Raw genomic sequence first — 20,355 nt, 5'->3', positions numbered from 1 at the left:
GAGCCAGTGAGCAAGTAGGCAGCAGCATCTGCTGCTCCTCCTTCTCACCACCAGCGTTGTCTGGGCCAGCGTTAGAGGCAGGTGAACAAGCAGGTTGCAGTGGTGAAGAGGAGGAGCAGTTCCTGGGGGCTCTTGTCAGTGGGCCTTTGCTGGGTGTGGGCCTCTGCAGGTGCCTGACCACCCCACCTCGTGTCCACATTATGAAGTCCCAGTGCTCTAGCAGAAGGACATCAGTCAAGTGATAGCCTCATACTCCATGTTGGCCTTTTCTCTATTTGCCTGTCTTTAATGAAGAACTACAGAATTGCAGTTTCTCTGGAAAACAACAGTTTCATTTTATAAGCAAAGTGCTGAGCTGAAGATACTAATTTCCCTCAGGGCAACCAATGAGTCCATGGCAAAACTGCTCTTAGGCAGTTATAGTTAAAAGGAAAATATTTTCTAATTTGTTTAAGTAGCGTTTTTCAGGTTATTCCCTTCAGCTAAGGCTGTGAACAAAATTAAGTACCTGATCACGAAATTAGTTATTGTCACTGTGTCAAAATTGTGGATAGTCACTGCACTGGCCTTCATGGTAATTTCAGTGAAAGTGAGTTTCCTGTGAAGGTGGAGATCTCGCCCGCTGCTTTTTTTGTGAGGAGAGGGATGACAATATTCACTTAAAATGACTTTCCCTTTTTAATTTACTGTATTTATTGTTTCAATTCAACTATGTTTCTTTTATCCTTTAACCTGTAAAGACCACGCTTCAAGACAATAATTCTCCATATCTTCTACAGTGCAGAAAGGATTGCAGCAGAAAACAATCATAATTTTATCAATCATTTTAATATTTCTTTCCTTGTTCGCTTAGTGGTGTGTGACATAGTTTTAAAACTACTTATTACAGCCAAGTTGATTACTCCCTCCCCTCTTCCAGTATATCTACACACAAATGGCATGTTCTGTTAAAATGTCTTTGATGGAAGGTTACTGCCTTGGGAAGGCTGCTGACCTCTCTTGTACCTTGAAGTTGGTGCTCTTAGTCTCACCAGGTGCAAAAGCATTTCCTGAGGAGAGACATTTTCAGTCTGAGTTCTTTTTACCTACAAGCCATCACTACAAGGTTTGACGCACCTGACAAAAAAACCTTTCAGTTTCTCATTACAAGAAGTTGCGCCTGAAGCAGCAGGATATCAAATCCTAGGAAATCTGTTGGGGCGCATTGAATTTCTCCAGTTGAATCAATCTACTGCTTGACTGCTCCTGCAGTTCCATTACAGCTATCTATTTTCCTTTTCTCAATTCCTAGGAAAAAAATTTATTCATATTGTTATCTGCAGGGAATGACCTGAAAAACAAGCCAACCATACAAATAGGAGGTGGTATGTCCACCTTTAAAAGGGTCTAAGGAATTGGTCTAAAACCATTTTAACTTCAGGGACTGTATTTACGGTGTGTGTTTCCATTTTGTTACCAGCAGGGTTGACAACCGCTACAGTGTGCTAAGTGCAGTTTTTGAAGACTTGTTTTCATTGCAGTAGTTGCTAGGTTTTCATTTAACAATCATTTGTATCCAGTCCAGGTATTTATTTCAAAGAGATGTTAAGCTATCAAAGATATCTAATGATTTGCTTTCTGCTCTAGATTCATTGATGATAAATATTTATTGACCTCTGAAATGAAGGAAGTTCTTTTTAGTAATTAAAAACTGCCAGAATTCCACTTTAAAAGGAGCATGGAGCATGCTTTAAAGGGCCCTGTAGAATTCAGAAGACTATTCAGAGTTTTACCACATTGGTCTCCACCACTGTCAGTCACACAGCCAGCTTAATTGGACTGACCACTGTATGAGTAGTGGAAACTGAATGCAGCGGGAAGAACTTTTGCCTCTCAAGCTGCTGCCCATGGTGTCTCAAGAAGCCCCCTCATACATGTATACTTTGAGAACTGTGATTCTGCTGTGACATTAGTCACAATGTAGCAGGATCAGTCTGCATGGACATGAGGGGTTTCCTGTTGTAAGCTATAAGAAGAAAAGAAGTATATGCTCCCAGAAATGTTGCCATCTCATAGTGTTCACTGGGAGCTCTCCTCATGACCACCAGTGGTCTAGTTCACAAGCATTGTCTAAAATTTCTGATGCTTCCTTCCAATAAGTATGTACCACCCAAGACACTAAAACAGGCCTGAAAAACATGCAGCTTGTAATCTTGTCCAGTCTCATAATATCACCCTTTTCATTGAAAGAAGGCTTGTTTACTCTGCAGAAAAGTCTGTTCTACTCTCTTGCTGTCAGCAATGTGAGGGGAAGAGTGGGGTTAAGAAGAAGAAATAATGTGAGAGGAATATAGCAAAGCCCATTCTGTCTGAATTTTCTGTGCTGTCTATCCATTTTGAGGTCAATTCTAAAATAACTCTAAAATTTGAGTACAATCCAGCCCAAGTAAGCCATATCTAAGATCCTTTCAGGTAAATCATTGTTGATTTCAACGTCTCACCACTGTGCCTACCTTTAGGTCTACTATAGTTTGTAAACCTAAAATATGGGTGTCTGGGGGAGGGGTACTTCAGATTCTAAATTAACTGTATATTCTTTATGCATAGATATCTAGTAACCCCCACTATTCAGCAGTAGGACACCGTGAGAAATCTCTGAGACCATTTAAGCATCAGATCCATTTAGCATAAGGGCAGTAGAAGCAAACTCCAGAATGCTTAGAATATTTTTTTCTTTTTAAAAAATCACGGTTGAGAAATGGATGTGTGTGGTTCTTTCTTTCCTTCCTTCCTTCCTTCCTTCCTTCCTTCCTTCCTTCCTTCTTTCCTTCCTTCCTTCCTTCCTTCCCTTTGCTCCAACATAACAGGAATGTAGAACCAGTTATAAAGCAAGGAGTGATAGTGGGTGGGGGGAGAAGAGAAATTTTAGTTGTGTGTTTCACAGCTGAAGTCATTGAACATGGTCTTCTAAAGCCCCCCATCCCACCCAGCCCCCCATAAGGCCATTAAGTCCAGAGTCTAAAACTACCTAGCTGCACTACTGTTTATGGTGAGAGAACACGATCAGGCTCCAGATGCCAGGTCTGGACTCCTAGGGCACAATCCTACGCATGTTTAGATAGAAAAAAGTCCTACAAAAATGTTGTAGGACTTTTTCCTGTCCAAACATGCATAGGACTGCACCTTTACCTACTGTTCTGGAGGAAGGCTAGGCCAGCATTTTACTGTTCAAAGAAAAGTTTCTTGTTCTGCTATAATGCTGCTATGTTTGATTGGCTCCTGCGAATCTTACAGGATCTGAACATCCTATAAATACATTGATGATTAAATAAAAAACATAAAAAGAACACAGATTTCTTTTTAATTTAAATCAGATTTTTTTTAAAGTATTTAGATATTATATTTTTCATTTTTGAATAACTTGGTTAAAATTAAATATAAGCATATTAGACGTACAGTTATAATTCGTAAAAATGAATCATTTGCCAGATACATTGTATTGGATCCAGATTTAGTCGTACTTAGGGTAGACCTATTTAAATCGATGGGACTTGTTGGTCATGACTAACTTAAAACTTAAATAACTTAAATTAACATTAAATTAAAAGACGCTTGTTCTTTGGGAGGAAAGCTATGGCAAACCTAGACAGCATAGTAAGAAGCAGAGACATCACCTTGCCAACAAAGGTCCGTCTAATCAAAGCTATGGTTTTCCCAGTAGTAATGTATGGCTGTGAGAGCTGGACTATAAGGAAGGCTTAGCACCGAAGAATTGATGTTTTCGGACTGTGGACAGACAACGAGTCCCCTGGACTGCAAGGAGGTCCAATCAGTCCATCCTAAAGGAAATCAACCCTGAGTGCTCATTGGAAGGACAGATACTGAAGCTGAAGCTGAAATATTTTGGCCACCTAATGCGAAGAGAAAACTCTCTGGAAAAGACCCTGATGCTGGGAAAGACTGAAGGCAAAAGGAGAAGGGGACGGCAGAGGATGAGATGGCTAGATAGCATCACCAATGCAATGAATATGGACTTGAGCACGCTCCGGGAGAGAGCGGAGGACAGGAAGGCCTGGCGTGCTATGGTCCAGGGGGTCACGAAGAGTCGGACACGACTGAACGACTGAACAATAACAAACTTAAATCCCATTTATTTCAATGGGTCTGCTCTATGGCCAAGTCTGGATCAAACCCATTGGCTCCCGTTCAGTTTGAATACCATAGCTTTCAGTGGGATATAGGATGGCTGACTTTAGCTAGACTGCCAGACTTTTTTATGTATAAATGAAAACCTGAATTGTTCAGTTCCCAGATTATGAATATTTACTGTCTACCTATCTCCTTACCTCAGATACATGTGAACATTTCCATTTCATCTAATTAAATTAAAGTGCTTTGTCCAGTAACTACCAGTTACGGACAGTTGTCTCTAAACAGAAAGCCATATAATGTTTGCTATCCTATGTGGGGTGGGTGAGTGTGGAGATTACTTGAATCTGCTTTATGTTTCTCTCTCTAGAGTCCAACTATATCGTTGTTTAATGAACATATTACAGCTGTCTGTCTGTCTAGACTCTTACTGCATTATTAAATTGACAAATTAAAGCTGTTCATTGCAGGTTAGTTCCAAAATACATTAGATAGTATTAATGCAGCAAACCACCCATACAGGCCCTTGTGGCCTTCTTGGTTCTCTTTAGCACCATGTAATAGTACAAGGGGTAGAGGTGCCAGTGGTATACAGACTGTAGAGATTGAGGCCAGTGACTCCAAATTATTTCTGTGGACATCCATGCAATGGAATATTGGCAGTATTAGGTGCTGCTGCAAGGATAGAGTTTTAGAGCCTTTGGCGTTTTTAAAGTGGAGAATCATCCTAGCATAGTCCTGCAAAAAGCCTAGCCATCAGGCATTTCAGAAGTTGGTTTCTTATTTCACCGATTTTATTTTTTTAAAAAAAGAAGTAATAAAAGCCTGACTGAAATCCTTTGTAATAATAGCGAACTCATTCTCCAAGTGTGAATCCTTATGTAGGCAAAAAAGGCACCATGCAGGCACAAGAGGGAGGCATCAGCAGGCTCAGGGAAATCCCACCGTTTGCAGAAACACAAAAAAATCTTAGAAAATAAACCATAGCATAGGAAAGAAACACCCCAATGAGGACTGAGTGTGCTGTTGCGAGGCAATAGAAAACTAAGGCTCTACACTACTGCTTTATAGAAGTATTGAAGTCCACTGGTAACTGTTGGGATGCATTCCACACTCTATATACTGCTTTTGTAGTGTTATTTCCTGCTTTTTCTTCCACATTATCCAAAATACTGCCACAAATGTCATTTTGCGTCCTAAGAGGTATAAATGTTCAGAGGGATACAGCATTACCACAATGGGATCGTAATGAGATGACACAAGGTGTAGATCTGGCCCAGGTGGGGAATGGGATGGTTTGTTGTTGTTGTTCAGTCGTTCAGTCGTGTCCGACTCTTCGTGACCCCATGTACCATAGCGCGCCAGGCCTTCCTGTCCTGCGCTTTCTCCCGGAGCATGCTCAAGTCCATATTCATTGCATCAGTGATGCTATCTAGCCATCTCATCCTCTGCCGTCCTCTTCTCCTTTTGCCTTCAGTCTTTCCCAGCATCAGGGTCTTTTCCAGAGAGTTTTCTCTTCGCATTAGGTGGCCAAAATAGTTGAGCTTCAGCTTCAGTATCTGTCCTTCCAATGAGCACTCAGGGTTGATTTCCTTTAGTATGGACTGGTTTGACCTCCTTGCAGTCCAGTGGACTCGTAAGAGTCTTCTCCAGCACCACAGTTCGAAAGCATCAGTTCTTCGGCGCTCAGCCTTCCTTATAGTCCAGCTCTCACAGCCATACGTTACTACTGGAAAAACCATAGCTTTGATTAGACGGACCTTTGTCGGCAAGGTGATGTCTCTGCTTCTTACTATGCTGTCTAGGTTTGCCATAGCTTTCCTCCCAAGGAGCAAGCGTCTTTTAATTTCATGGCTACAGTCACCGTCTGCGGTGATCTTGGAGCCCAAGAAAGTAAAATCTGTCACTGCTTCTATTTCTTCTCCTTCTATATGCCAGGAAGTGATGGGGCCAGATGGCATGATCTTAGTTTTTTTAATGTTGAGTTTCAAACCAGCTTTTGCACTCTCCTCTTTCACTCTCAACAAGAGGCTCTTTAGATCCTCTTCGCTTTCTGCCATGAGGGTGGTATGGTCTGCATATCGGAGGTTGTTGATAATTCTCCCAGCAATCTTAATTCCGACCTGTGAATCATCCAACCTGGCGTTTCTCATGATGTACTCTGCATATAAGTTAAATAAGCAGGGTGACAATATGCAGCCTTGTCGTATTCCTTTCCCAATTTTGAACCACTCAGTTGTTCCATGTCTGGTTCTTACTGTTGCTTCTTGACCCTCGTACAGGTTTCTCAGGAGACAGGTAAGGTGGTCTGGTACTCCCATCACTTTAAGAATTTGCCACAGTTTGTTGTGATCCACACAATCAAAGGCTTTAGCATAGTCAATGAAGCAGAAATAGACGTTTTTCTGGAATTCTCTTGCTTTCTCCATGATGCAGCGAATGTTGGCGATTTGATCTCTAGTTCCTCTGCCTCTTCGAAACCCAGCTTGTACTTCCGGTAGTTCTCGGTTCACATACTGCTGAAGCCTAGCTTGTAAGATTTTGAGCATCACCTTGCTGGCATGTGAAATGACCGCAATTGTGCGGTAGTTTGAACACTCTTTGGCATTGCCCTTCTTTGGAATTGGAAAGTAAACTGACCTTTTCCAGTCTTGCGGCCATTGTTGAGTGTTCCAAATTTGTTGGCATATTGAATGCAGCACTTTAACAGCATCATCTTTTAGGATTTTAAATAGCTCAGCTGGAATACTGTCATCTCCACTAGCTTTGTTGTTAGTAATGCTTCCTAAGGCCCACTTGACTTCACTCTCGAGGATGTCCGGCTCAAGTACAGTGACCGCACTATCATGGCTATCAGGGACATTCAGATCTTTCCTGTATAGTTTTTCGGTGTATTCTTTCCACCTCTTCTTAATCTCATCTGCATCTGTTAGGTCCCTGCCTTCTTTGTCCTTTATCATGCCCGTCTTTGCACAAAACGTTCCCTTGAGATCTCCAATTTTCTTGAAGACATCTCTAGTCTTTCCCATTCTGTTGTTTTCCTCGATTTCTTTGCATTGTTCATTTAAGAAGGCCTTCTTGTCTCTCCTTGCTATTCTCTGGAACTCTGCATTCAGTTGGATATATCTTCCCCTTTCTCCCTTGCTTTTTGCTTCCCTTCTTTCCTCAGCTACTTGTAAAGCCTCATCAGATAGCCACTTGGCTTTCTTGCATTTCTTTTTCTTTGGGATGGATTTCGTTGCTGCCTCCTGAACAATGTTACGGACCTCCGTCCATAGTTCCTCAGGCACTCTGTCTATCAGGTCTAATCCCTGAAATCTATTCCTCACCTCCACTGTATATTCATAAGGGATATGATTGAGGTCATACCTGAATGGTTTAGTGGTTTTCCTTACGTTCTTCAATTTAAGCCGAAATTTTGCAACAAGAAGCTCATGATCTGAGCCACAGTCAGCTCCAGGTCTTGTTTTGACTGACTGTATAGAGCTTCTCCATCTTTGCCTGCAAAGGACATAATCAATCTGATTTCAATATTGACCATCTGGTGATGTCCATGTGTAGAGTCGTCTCTTGTGCTGTTGGAAAAGAGTGTTTGCTATGATCAGCGTGTTCTCTTGGCAAAACTCTATTAGCTTTTGTCCTGCTTCATTTTGTACACCAAGGCCATGCCTGCCTGTTATCGCAGTGATTTCTTGACTTCCTACTTTAGCATTCCAATCCCCTATGATGAAGAGGACATCTTTTTTTGGTGTGAGTTCTAGAAGGTGTTGTAGGTCTTCATAGAACCGATCAACCTCAGCTTCTTTGGCCTCAGTGGTTGGGGCATAGACTTGAATTACTGTGATGTTGAATGGTTTGCCTTGGATTCGTACTGAGATCATTCTATCATTTTTGAGATTGTACCCCAGTAGTGCTTTTCCCACCCTTTTGTTGACTATGAGTGCTAATCCATTTCTTCTAAGGGATTCTTGCCCACAATAGTAGATATGATGGTCACCTGAATTAAATTCACCCATGCCTGTCCATTTTAGTTCACTGATTCCCAAGATGTCGATGTTCAATCTTGCCATCTCATGTTTGACCACCTCCAGCTTACCTTGATGCATTGATCTGACATTCCAGGTTCCTAAACAATATTGTTCTTTACAGCATCGGATTTTCTTTTCACCACCAGACACATCCACAGCTGAGTGTCCTTTCGGGTTTGGCCCAGCCGCTTCACTCTTTCTGGCGCTACTTGGAAATACCCTCTGCTCTTCCCCAGTAGTATATTGGACACCTTCCGATCTGAGGGGCTCATCTTCCGGCGTCATCTCTTTTAGCCTTGTGATACGTTCCATGGGGTTTTCTTGGCAAGAATACTGGAGTGGGTTGCCATTTCCTTCTCCAGTGGACCACATTTTGTCAGAACTCTCTGCCATGACCTGTCCGTCTTGGGTGGCCCTGCACGGCATAGCTTATGGCTTCACTGAGTTACGCAAGCCCCTTCACCACAACAAGGCAGTGATCCATGAAGGGGATGCTTGTAGGATTTTGAGCATCACCTTGCTGGCATGTGAAATGAGCACAATTGTATGGTAGTTTGAACACTCTTTGGCATTGCCCTTCTTTGGAATTCGAATGTAAACTGACCTTTTCCAGTCTTGTGGCCACTGTTGAGTGTTCCACATTTGTTGGCATATAATAGGAGCACTCCCCACATGTTGCAGTGCCCATTTGTGCTGTCACTGAAAATAGATGGTGCGTACAAACACAATGTCAATCCATCATACGGTGAGGAAAACATGGCAAAATCCAGCATAATTTGATTGCTGAATTTTCATAATGGATTTGTGAAATAAAAGATCTTCCTAAATGAGAGGTTCTTTCTACCCTGTAAATATGTGAATAGAATCAGTGGCTAGGTTAATAAAAGTGATGATTGCTCCAGTTTATGCACAGCCAATTTATATGTTTAATGTGTCTTCCTGTAGCAAAGTGAATAGCAATTAATAGATGTAGAGCATTATTTTATGGATGCATGCCCTTAGTTTGCCTTCATTTAAGGCATCATGAGAGAGGCAATTTGATTCTATTTTTTTCCTCATCAGATAAATCTGTTTGTAGGATGTGTGATAGCTGCAGTGGCTAACAACAGCTAAATAGATCTAAATATGACAGATGTAAGACACGCCTTTTCTGATTCTCAAGGTTTTTTTTTCCCCTCCTTTCTTTTTGAAACACTGCAACAAAGAAAATCAAATGGAATAGTATATATTACCAGTAGGGGCTGCTGGTGTTTAAAAATTAATGCCTGTGAGCCAGTGGGTAATCCTTATGGGTGTGGGTTTTTTCTAGAATGTTGTAACTGGGATATTAACTGAAATTACTGATAAGAAAACTACACATTGAGACTAAAAAGTCCTGTTCTGCAGACTTGTGGATAATCAGGTATGCATTTGATTTCAGATATTTAGCCATCCTGGAAAATATACAGATTCAATATGGTAGCCACACAAAAATGGGGGCATTTTTGTTTTCCATATTTAAACCTTTCCATATGAGAATTCATATGGTGTCATTTCTATGTTTTCTGACATTGGATCCATTTGTGAGCATTCATATACACTGAGAAACACAGAAGCAGGTTTATAATATGTCTATAATTATTTTGATGTGTGTTATTTCTGCATACACAGGAAAATAGACAAACAATTACACAGTATATGGATAGACGTAATATAAACATAATTTTTAACAAAAGGTTGTATCAATTTGTCCACCCATTGATGGAAGACTTTTTCATCTAGTGGAGGCTTCTGTCAGCAGGGAGGGAGCAAATTTGTTGATCCCCCTTCCCCTGCACCCCTCATCTGCTCTGCAGGGTTGGGGGGGGCTGTTCAAAACAGCGAGGGAGGTGGCACAGGGATTGAAAGACCGAGGGTATGTAAGTTTTCCACAATGTTTCTCCTAGGCCGTGTTTCCACCACAACAGAAGGAGAAGCAAATGGAGGACTACCAGATTTTTTAAAGAGAATCAGCTTTGCTGAGCTTTGGTCCATGCAGGGCTCCATGAACAGGTTCTCCGCACCAGTAAAAATCACTTCACTGAACATACTTCTTGGTGGGGGTGGGGGTTGGAGTGAACATCATCTGACTAGGCTGCTCAACCAATAAAAGAGGCTTTCCCCCCTCCCCCCCCCTTTCTCCTTTCCCCTGAAAGTCCAGATGCACCTGCATTTCAGGAGCAAGCCTCAGTGAGCACAGTGGGAGTTACTTCCAAGTAGACACACACATGCTTGTGCTGGGAAAGGGGTAGGGTGGGGAACACAAAGATGGGAAACCAGCCCCCATTTTAACCAGCAGGATCTCTATAACAAAGGGTCGCAGTAGTTACTGCCCAAGGCAATAAACCAAACAAAGGAGAATCAGAGCTTCGAGATCACGCTTTACCACACTTAGGGAATTGGGCTTTGGACTGGGCATAGTCTGAAGGCAGATGAGGCAGCCACCTTGCTGAAGCTAAGCAGGTTTGAATCTGGTCAGTGCTTGGAGGGGATATCACCTGGGAACCACATGTAGCCACTCTGAGTTCCATGATGGAAGAAAGGTGGGATATAAATGTAATAAATAAATAAACAAACAGTGCCATGTCAATTGAGGGGGATCTCTGTAAGTTCTGATGTGGGCATTCAGAGGGCAAGCCTCATTGACCACAAGGGGAGCTACTTCTAAGGAGACAGTAATGGGTTTGTTGTGGGAAAGAGAGCAGTAAACACAACGATGCAAACCAGCCCCCATTTGAACCTGGAGGATATCTAGTAAACCAAACAGTGGAGAATCGAAGCTTCGGGATCGCGCTTTACCATACTTAGGGAATTGGGCTTTAAACTGTGCCATGTCAATTGAGGGGGATCTCTGTTGTTCAGTCGTTCAGTCATGTCCGACTCTTCAGGACCCCATGGACCATAGCATGCCAGGCCTTCCTGACCTGCGCTCTCTCCTGGAGTGTGCTCAAGTTCATATTCATTGCATCAGTGATGCTATCTAGCCGTCTCATCCTCTGCCGTCCCCTTCTCCTTTTGCCTTCAATCTTTCCCAGCATCAGGGTCTTTTCCAGGGAGTTTTCTCTTCGCATTAGGTGGCCAAAATAGTTGAGCTTCAGCTCCAGTATCTGTCCTTCCAATGAGCAGTCAGGGTTGATTTCATTTAGGATTGATTGATTGGACCTCCTTGCAGTCCAGGGGACTCGTAAGAGTCTTCTCCAGCACCACAGTTTGAAAGCATCAATTCTTTGGTGCTCAGCCTTCCTTATAGTCCAGCTCTCACAGCCATACGTTACCACTGGGAAAACCATAGCTTTGATTATACGAACCTTTGTCGGCAAGGTGATGTCTCTGCTTCTTACTATGCTGTCTAGGTTTGCCATAGCTTTCCTCCCAAGGAGCAAGCATCTTTTAATTTCATGGCTACAGTCACCGTCTGCGGTGATCTTGGAGCCCAAGAAAATAAAATCTGTGACTGCTTCCATTTCTTCCCTATATTTCCTGTATAGTTTTTCTGTGTATTCTTTCCACCTCTTCTTAATCTCATCTGCTTCTGTTAGGTCCCTCCCTTCTTTGTCCTTTATCATGTCCATCTTTGCACAAAACATTCCCTTGATATCTCCGATTTTCTTGAAGAGATTTCTAGTCTTTCCCATTCTATTGTTTTCTTCGATTTCTTTGCACTGTTCATTTAAGAAGGCCTTCTTGTTGGTTTGTGCAGGGACAGGAAACACACAGGAAACACCCTTTGACCACCTGAAAGGCACACCCCTGGGCAGGGCTAGCATACCCAAAGTAAATGCGGGGGTTGGGGCACACAGCAACTGTACTGAAAAGAACCTGACTTAGGAAAAGAATCAGACTTCAAGCAGTCTTAGGAAATCCGTGTTTTTCCTGATAAGCTCCAGGGTGGCTGCTGGATGGCCACGACGTCATGTATCCCTAACGACCTCAACATGCAGCCAGCTTGGAGTAAATTGCTGGTGGAAACACCCCCCTGGTCCTTCTCCAGGAGCTCCTGCTGAAGGAAGTGAGGTGGGCAGCTACAAGGAAAAGGGCCTTTTCTGCTGTGGCACCCTGGCTGTGGAATGAGCTCCTTAGAGAGGTTCATCTGGCACCTATGTTGTACTCCTTTCGGCGCAAGCTGTATACCTTTTTATTTTCCCAGCAGTTTAGCACTCTAATCTTTTAGCTCTGCTGTTTTAAATCTGTGTTTTAAATCTCTGCATTGCTGCTAGGTTTTATTCTGGTTGTATTTTTATAATGTAGTTTTAAGGGTGCAATCCTATCCAGATAGGCGGCCACCTCTGAACTCAGAGGAGACCACCTACCCAAAGCAGGTCAGGAGAAGCACGAAGGGGATCGTTCCCTCCACGCTTCTCCTGCTCTGCATTTTTGGCTAGACAGCTGATTGCGGCTGTCTAGCTGTGGGAGGACGGAGTGGGGAAGGAGGCTGCTGTGTCGTACAGGCATTTCAACCCGCCCCAGAACGCCCTCAGCCATGCCCCTTTTTGGCCGCTCCGTGCTCCTCTTGTGAGCACGTAGGACAGGGTTGTTCCGCGCTGCCTCAAAGGCAGCGCGGAAGTGGGGGAAGGTTGGTTCTCTGGGAACTGACCTTGGAGTGTGGGCTCCGAGGTCAGTTCCCAGATAACACTATATCTTATGTTCATCTAGCCACTGTCTAGCAGCCATAGGATTGCTCCCTCAGCTTTCGTATTTTATATTGTTTTATGCTGTATTTTGTGGTTTTAATTTTTGTAAACCATCTAGAGAGCTTTGGCTATTGGGTGGTATAGAAAGTTATTTTTTAAAAAAATCCCATACATTGGAAGTCTGAAGTACAGAGACTTACAAAGTCAGTCTCTGTTATTCTGGTTTTTGGCTATATTTCCAATTGGTGTATAACTTTATGATCAAAAACCAAGAAGCTATGATGTTGTTGAGAACTAGCTGAATAATAATGCCATGACTTTTGATGCATGATCCATAAAGTATGATACATGCATGATCCATGAAGAATCAATAAGCCGTACTCTGGATACAGATGTAATTTGACAGCTGGTTTGTGTGTGTTTTCATTTCACCCTGGCCTTCATACAAGCCCTACTGATTAATATCAATGGGTAGGTACTGCATTACTATCTTTGAATTTTGAGATAGTTGGCCAAGGTAATATAAACTACATCATGTAATGCCTCAGTGTTATTTTCATATCAGTGCAAATCGCTGTTGTCTGGTTCTTGACAAAACATGCACTGTGACCAGTCTATAAGTCTAGGTTGTTTCTCTCTGTCATCACCCAGAATGGATTCACTAACCAATTTAAAATATTTATTTGCATCTATTTATTTATTTCCTGCATTTATAGATCACACAGAAACAAAGAGACCTCAGTGTGGCTTACAATATGAAATAAATCAAATTCAATAACTATAACAATAAGAATGACAGTAAAATATGATGCAGCATAAAGTTTGAGAAATATGGAATAAAAAGTGGACTAAAACAGATGTAACAGGCTTAAACAGATTTAAAAGTCCTGGGAAAATATAATATAGAAAAATTTAAATATATTTATAAACAAGAACAACAAAATCCTCTTTTTAGCTGATGACCATATTTGAATCTGTGCATTTTCCAAGATGGCACCATGTCTGAAATTGGCTGTAAAATGGATGTCCACAATTGCACAAAAGCAGATCTTATTACAACATGCAGGTTTTGTTTGGTTGTTTTTTAACTATCTATTTATTCATTATTATTGATTTATTACAATATTTTTAATCTGCCCTTCATCCTAAGATATCAGGGGAGTATACAAGAGGCAAACAAACCAAAATATGTCACTGTATAATTAAATAAAATCACAAAACAACATCAAAATAAAAAACGATCAGAAACATAAAAAGCAGAATAAAATAAAACAAACCAGCACCAGTCAAGCATCAATGGGGAGAGCATTCTGGAGAAGAGCTGCCACCACACAGAAGGCTCTCCACCTAGAACATACACACTGGGTTTCCCCCTGGCAAAGGAACCTGGCAAAGAGCCTTCTCTGAAGATCTTAAGACACAGGCAGGTTGGTCTAGGCAGAAACGCTTCTTCAAGTATTTAGCAGGCCAGTTATTGTGATTGGGAATTGTGTGTGTGTGTGTGTGTTTTTTAAAACCATTTTGTAAACACAGTGATTTTGGCCTCATGGAAAACTTCCACTCAAACTTCAATCTTCATTCTGCATTCTCTTGAAACGACAAAGAAAAAATGGACAAAGGAAGTAATTTCAAATAGATAGTGAAAGAAAGGGAAGAAGCAAGTAAATATTTCTTCTTTGGGGTTTGCAGAATGGCTTTCTTCTTTATAGTCTTCAGGGAGCATCCAGATATCATTAAATACAAGACTGGGTGCCAGACTATCAATGGCAGGAGAGGGAGGAAAAAAGCTCTAGGATCTCACAATTTATTGCAATTTATTGCATGTGTCAAAAATGTGACTTATAAGAGAACACTCTTTGATTTCACTGAAACAGATTCTGAACTCAGGTAAATGAAGAATGGGTATGTTACTTCCTTTGAAGGCACTGGTCTCTTTGAGGACGGAATTACTAAATGGGAATAGATAATATCAATGCCATAACTCAGTGGTAGAGCACATGCTTAACTTCCCAGTTTCAATACCTGGCATCTCCAGTTAAAAGCAGAGATGAGTAAAACCTCTGTTTGAGGATGCTGCCAGCCATGAGAGATAATACTGGGCTAAATGGCAGCTTCATACGTTCATTTGTGAATGAAAATTGGCATGCTATCCATATTTTAGTGTCATGACCCTCTTTGTGCCTTCTCCCATTTGTGAATAATCAGTATCCCAGCACTAGCATTAGTAACATTGTACTAGCTAGCGTAAGCGAAGGCTTATGCAATGTAACTAAGTGCTTGCTAGCGCAACAGGGAAAAGCAGGGATTTGCCACCGAAACTAGGTGGTACAGCGACAAAAAGAAGGCCGTTTTTGCTACGGCGCCACCACACCACCAATTTTGTTTTCTCCTGTTGCTCTAGCAAGGGCTGGTTACACTGTGGAAGCGTTGGTTTATGCTAGCGCAACATCATTAGCACTAGTACTTGGCTACTGTTGGCTACTACTCGAAACCATAAACTGAACATCATATGACGCTTAGAAATAACTCCTGAAATGTCAGTCTAGAGGAGAAGGAGGAAGAAAAAAAGGAGGTGGGGGTGTGAGAAAGAAAATTACCAGGATGGCCTGAGTTGTCAAGGTGAGACACTAGGATATTTGAGGACCCAGACATTTCTGGTTGCTGACATGGACGGGGAAAAGGGCACTCTTGATAAGAATGATAAACTTTCTGATACCAAAATATCCCATAATATCTGATACAATCTGACCTTCTTATTACCTGTTTGTGCAGAGAAGCCAAGGCTAAAATGGAGAACAATTTGCTCTCATACACAGATTCCTCTAAGCAAAACCGGGCCTTGAGCATGATTTTTTTCATGGAACGATGGGATATAAATTAATTAAATTAATGGATTCACATAGATAGTTGCCTGGAGGTTACACAATATTACAGTCCTGTGGTGGCTGCTCCACACAGCAATCCACGTGTTTGAGTGGCTGTCTATGTGGGTTGATCTCACCATTTTCTCTGTGCTGGGTGCTTCACACACAAATTATTGTGTAATGTTTAAACAGCAATAGACAACACAGAAAACCAGGGGTAAAGAACCTGTGCTCCTTAAGATGTTGTTGGGGTCCAATGACCATCACCCCAGCCAGCAAGACCAATGATCAGAGATAATGGGAGTTGTAGTCTAACAACATCTGGAGGGCCACAGGTTCCCCGCCCCTGCCCTAAAGAGTCACAGCTGAAAACACTTGCTAAAGAGCAATATCATCAGCTTTCCCCAGCTGTGTTATGCACCTTTGGAAGGACATGTCAACTGGCTCTCAAGGATTGGGGCAGGGTGGGGGTGGGGATCCACAATCAAAGAAAACTCATTATTGCCACCAGGCATATCGTAATTGCCTTTCTGTACTCAGGTGTGTTCCTAGAAGTGATACACTACAAGGAGTTAGTGTATATTAATGCTACCTTGACTAGATTTCAGAAGTCTGTTGCAAATGGATAGAAATGAAAGCCCACTGCTAGAAGCATAGCATAGTTAGAGACATATGAGAAATCCATCGCAGTTCATTTTTCATCAGGATTAACCAGTTTGCACTTTCTGGACTGAACATGGACTTCAATGCAATCTGCAGTCAAAATCTGTACATCTCCGAGATTGCAGTGTGATTCACAGACCCTCCCAAAAGTGTTCAACAGCAGGCACATTTGTACTTTTGAAAAATGTGCACAAACACACTTTAATAAATGGGAGAAGAATGTGTCCATTTCAAAGATGCGCACAATCAATGTGTACATTTGGGAAAATACGTACAAAAAGAGCATGAGTTTTCATGCAAAAACCCCAAAAAACCCAAAATAGCACAATCTGATACAGACACAAAATAGAACAAGCTTCGAAGTGGAATTTGGAAAACTTTGATGAACTCAAGTTATGTTTGTATGCACATCCCTAAGCATAGCAAAGCAGTTGTGTTTGCTCAATCTAGTCATTTCTAGCAAATAAAGAAAAAGGTGTAGGTTTGTAGAGCTGTTAACATATGCTGCCACACTAGCAAAAATATACTGTAAACTTGAAATGGGGAAGAGTCTCAAATTTAAGAGAGAAAATGTATCATTACTATATTGGGAAAATCAGTATTGTTATTCTTCATTATACCTTGATTAGTTTCTATTTATAATCCATTGTTTAGAAACAATCTAAAGTAGTAGCCAAAAACCAACTTCGCAAAAAGTAACCCATTACAATATTTTAAATTAAAGCTTAATCTTAATTCTTCCAATACCATATGATATGCTTTTTGTGAAACTGGCACATTATTTTAAAGTTAAAAATTGTTCTTTATTTTTATTTTTAAAGCTGTTTAGCTTCATGGCTGTGGAAAAATACTGTGCCTTGCACTGACCGAGGGTTTCATTGTATAAACCCTGTACCCTCTCATGTCTCATGTCATTTCCCCGGAAATTTCACAAAAGGTCACAGGGTTATGGAGCATGGCTGATGATCATAGCATACAGGTTGCTGGCTCGTGTCAAGAAATGGAGATAGGTTATCGTAGGGAACTCATTTTATGGCTGCCCACTATATTTATCTTGAAGCCTCTGCTTTTTTCAAATGGCTTTTAAACCCTAAGCCAATATTACCCATTTGGCATTTTAGGATGGAAAGCATATGATATCTCTTCAGAAGATAATGTCCTGCCTACATACCTTCTTATCTCTTACTTTTCTGTCTGGACTCTGGACACAACTGGTCTGCATATTGTCTCTCTGGCATGTCTGCCTTCTAGGTAGCACTCCCAGGTTTGGACAGTCATCAAAAAGAGAATAGTAGTTGGTTGATTGTACAAGCAGAGGCATTTCCCCCTCTCTTCCCTCATACCTCAAACACTGAAACCTCAACTGTTTTCAATATTTGTTGAAAACAGTATTTACAATCTGATTTTCATATCAGATTAAAGTGGAGTATGTTTCTAAGAGCTCAGTTGCACATTATAGAAAAGGGTATAACCTGTAGAAAGGAAATCAAGGGTTGTCATGCTGGTTAGCATACTTATTCATTTACTTTTCTTTAGTGATGAGATATGAATACTCAATCTGGGATAAAAGTTGTTAACTAATGTGTGGTGTACGTAGGAACATAGGAAGCTGCCATACACTGACACAGACCACTGGTCCATCTAGCCCAGTATTGTGTACACTGACTGGCAGTGACTCTCCAGGATTCTTTCTGAGCCCTACCGGGCGATGTCGGAGTTGGAGATTGAACCTGGGACCTTCTGTATACAAAGCATGTGCTCTACCAGCGAGGTATCCCCCACATACCCCCAATGTGTATAAGTCTGAGACAACTCCTGGATCCAGCTTTAACTAGCGTAGTGACTTGTTTCCTATCTGGTGCATCTAATATACCAGGAATACTCCTTTTTCGAGAACAGGACCGTACCATTCTCGATAAGTCTCAAGAAAAATGTAATGCGCTCTACTTGGGTCTGCTCTTGAAGACTGTTCAGAAGCAGCAGCTACTGCAGAGTGTGCCAATCCAAATGTACTGTGGCTGCATTGTGAAAATAGGCCCTAAATCTCATAGAGTTAATATCCACTGAACTGTGTTTGAGTGTTAGTTTCCATTGCACTGTCATCCTTTTAAAACAAATTATTCTGATAGAAATGAATTAGGCCACAAACAATGTGTTTGGTGAATTCCAGGTTTTCCCTATCTTTCCATTTTTGGACCATTAGCCATCCATTGGCAAATTGTCAGTAGACCTTGTTTAATTAAGAATTACAAAAGCTACTCAATTTCCTGGGATCGTGGCGGCACTGGTGACAGCTATGGCTTATACAGAGATACCTTAGTCTGATAGCGAAGCAAAGTTAAGGCATTGTTTTCAGTACAATAACATTACCCAAACTTGTGATTAAGTGCTTACTGAGTTCCATTTCCTTATAAGAACATGTGTAAGAAACAAAGAATGTATACCTCAAGTGAACTAAGCATTAATCTGTCAGCAGCCTAAGTGTGTTTAGGATAGGGCAATGGAAATATGCAAAAGGGTGACACCGTGTATGCTTGCTGGGAAACTTTTAAGAGCAGATGGAAGCCGTAAGGCAGACTGATTCATGAAAGTGCTTAGCATGCATCTCTTTCATTAGCTGAATCTTTGTTTGAACGTATGTAAACATGGGACTGGCTATTACAGATCCCCAACAAAGCCAGAGTAGCTACAGTGCTGGAAAAGTATTAACTAGTGTGCTGAAGAAAGATTTAAATAATATTTCTTTCTTGTAAAAGATTATTTCTCTCTCTCTCTCTCTCTCCTGGAAACAGAAACTGTACGAAGCACACAGTCTTTATGAAACACTATTTCAAATCTGGGATGCTTCCACACTAGGCATTTAATATGGAATTGGCAGACAGTGTTCATTCACTTCTTATCAGGCATCCACACAACTTCATCATCAAATCTCTGTGTGTTTTCTCATGGCTTCTTCCATCTTTTCTCATACACCTAAAAAAAACCAACCTGCATTTTTTTTTAGACAAATGGTGGAACTGCTGTGCTATCTCCACAGGTACTTGACCCTAATGCCGCTCTTAAATCTATTTGATGAAGTCGGATTTTGACATGTGTACTGCTTAAAGCATTGATTTTTTAAAAGATTGCTGGGATTTAAAAATGGCTGCTCAGACGGGTTGTTCATACAGTCACACCCACTAGTGAGGACAGAACATAGCAGAATGTACATACAAGACAAGTGCAGCACTCCCTGCAGCGTGTAAAGCCAATTCTAATTCTGCTTATAGCTAACAGTGGAAGAGAAATGGCTGAATAGTACGAGGAGCTGCCAGTCTGGAAGCACCCGTGAACAGAGATGTAAAGCTGAGATCAAAATAATTGAATGGAGTTTTGGAAACCCCAGTCTCACAGATTTGTATGGAATTAAAACATCCCCTGCTGTGCCTGCCACCCAAGTCTCCTAGAACCAGTCACTGCTTCTTATTTGTCAATCTCTCACCAAGACTTCTTTTTACCTGGCCTACTCCTTGTAGCTCCCAAGCATCTTTTTTTCTTCCCTTTGCTCTGTATGCATTTTTATAGGTGTGTCTGTAGCAGTGGAGGCTGGTGGCTCCAGTGTCAGTGGGGCAGTGAATCCACTCTGGGTTCCAGTCAGAACCAGTCAGAACTCTAAAGGAGCATCTTGGGTAGCTCCTTTAGAGTTCTGACAGGTTCTGACTGAAAACCAGAGTGGATTCACTGTCCCACTGACATCGGAGCCATCAGTCTCCACTGGTCTATAAGTAAAACAGACCAGTGTTACTGTGTGTGTATGTGTGTGCTTCCATGTCACATCAGTGTAACTAGCCATGTTCAGTAGAGCAGGGGTAGGCAACCTGCTGCCCTCCAGATGTTTTGGACTACAACTCCCAGACAATATTGCCAATGGTCAGGGATTCTGGAAGTTATAGACTAAAACATCTGGAGGACACCATGTTGCCTACCCCTGTACTAGAGCAGTGGTCTCCAAACTGTTTTGATCACACACCCCGTCAGTAAAAA

At 41.6% G+C, this 20,355-nt stretch overlaps 1 protein-coding gene across 9 annotated transcripts in view; it reads left to right on the top strand.

Annotated features, from left to right (window-relative positions):
* Positions 1–20,355, top strand: part of SMYD3 (SET and MYND domain containing 3) — a 551,565-nt gene that overhangs the window by 471,568 nt on the left and 59,642 nt on the right. The window contains exon 11 of one of the 9 annotated variants that reach the window (XM_084828288.1): positions 10,082–19,928. The exons of 6 other annotated variants lie outside the window; for them this stretch is intronic. In XM_084828288.1, coding sequence (XP_084684414.1) covers positions 10,082–10,157 — 76 coding nt within the window. In that variant the 3' untranslated portion in view covers positions 10,158–19,928. Of the gene's footprint in view, positions 1–3,697; positions 5,512–10,081; positions 19,929–20,355 lie in introns of those variants that run through there. 2 more of the 9 variants (XM_084828290.1, XM_084828289.1) reach the window with 2 other exon arrangements.

Source organism: Heloderma suspectum, chromosome 1 (genome assembly GCF_057233095.1).
Source record: "Heloderma suspectum isolate Gila_16-S chromosome 1, 16-S_ref, whole genome shotgun sequence".
Taxonomy (NCBI): domain Eukaryota; kingdom Metazoa; phylum Chordata; class Lepidosauria; order Squamata; family Helodermatidae; genus Heloderma; species Heloderma suspectum.
This window is presented reverse-complemented; position numbering and strand designations above follow the sequence as displayed.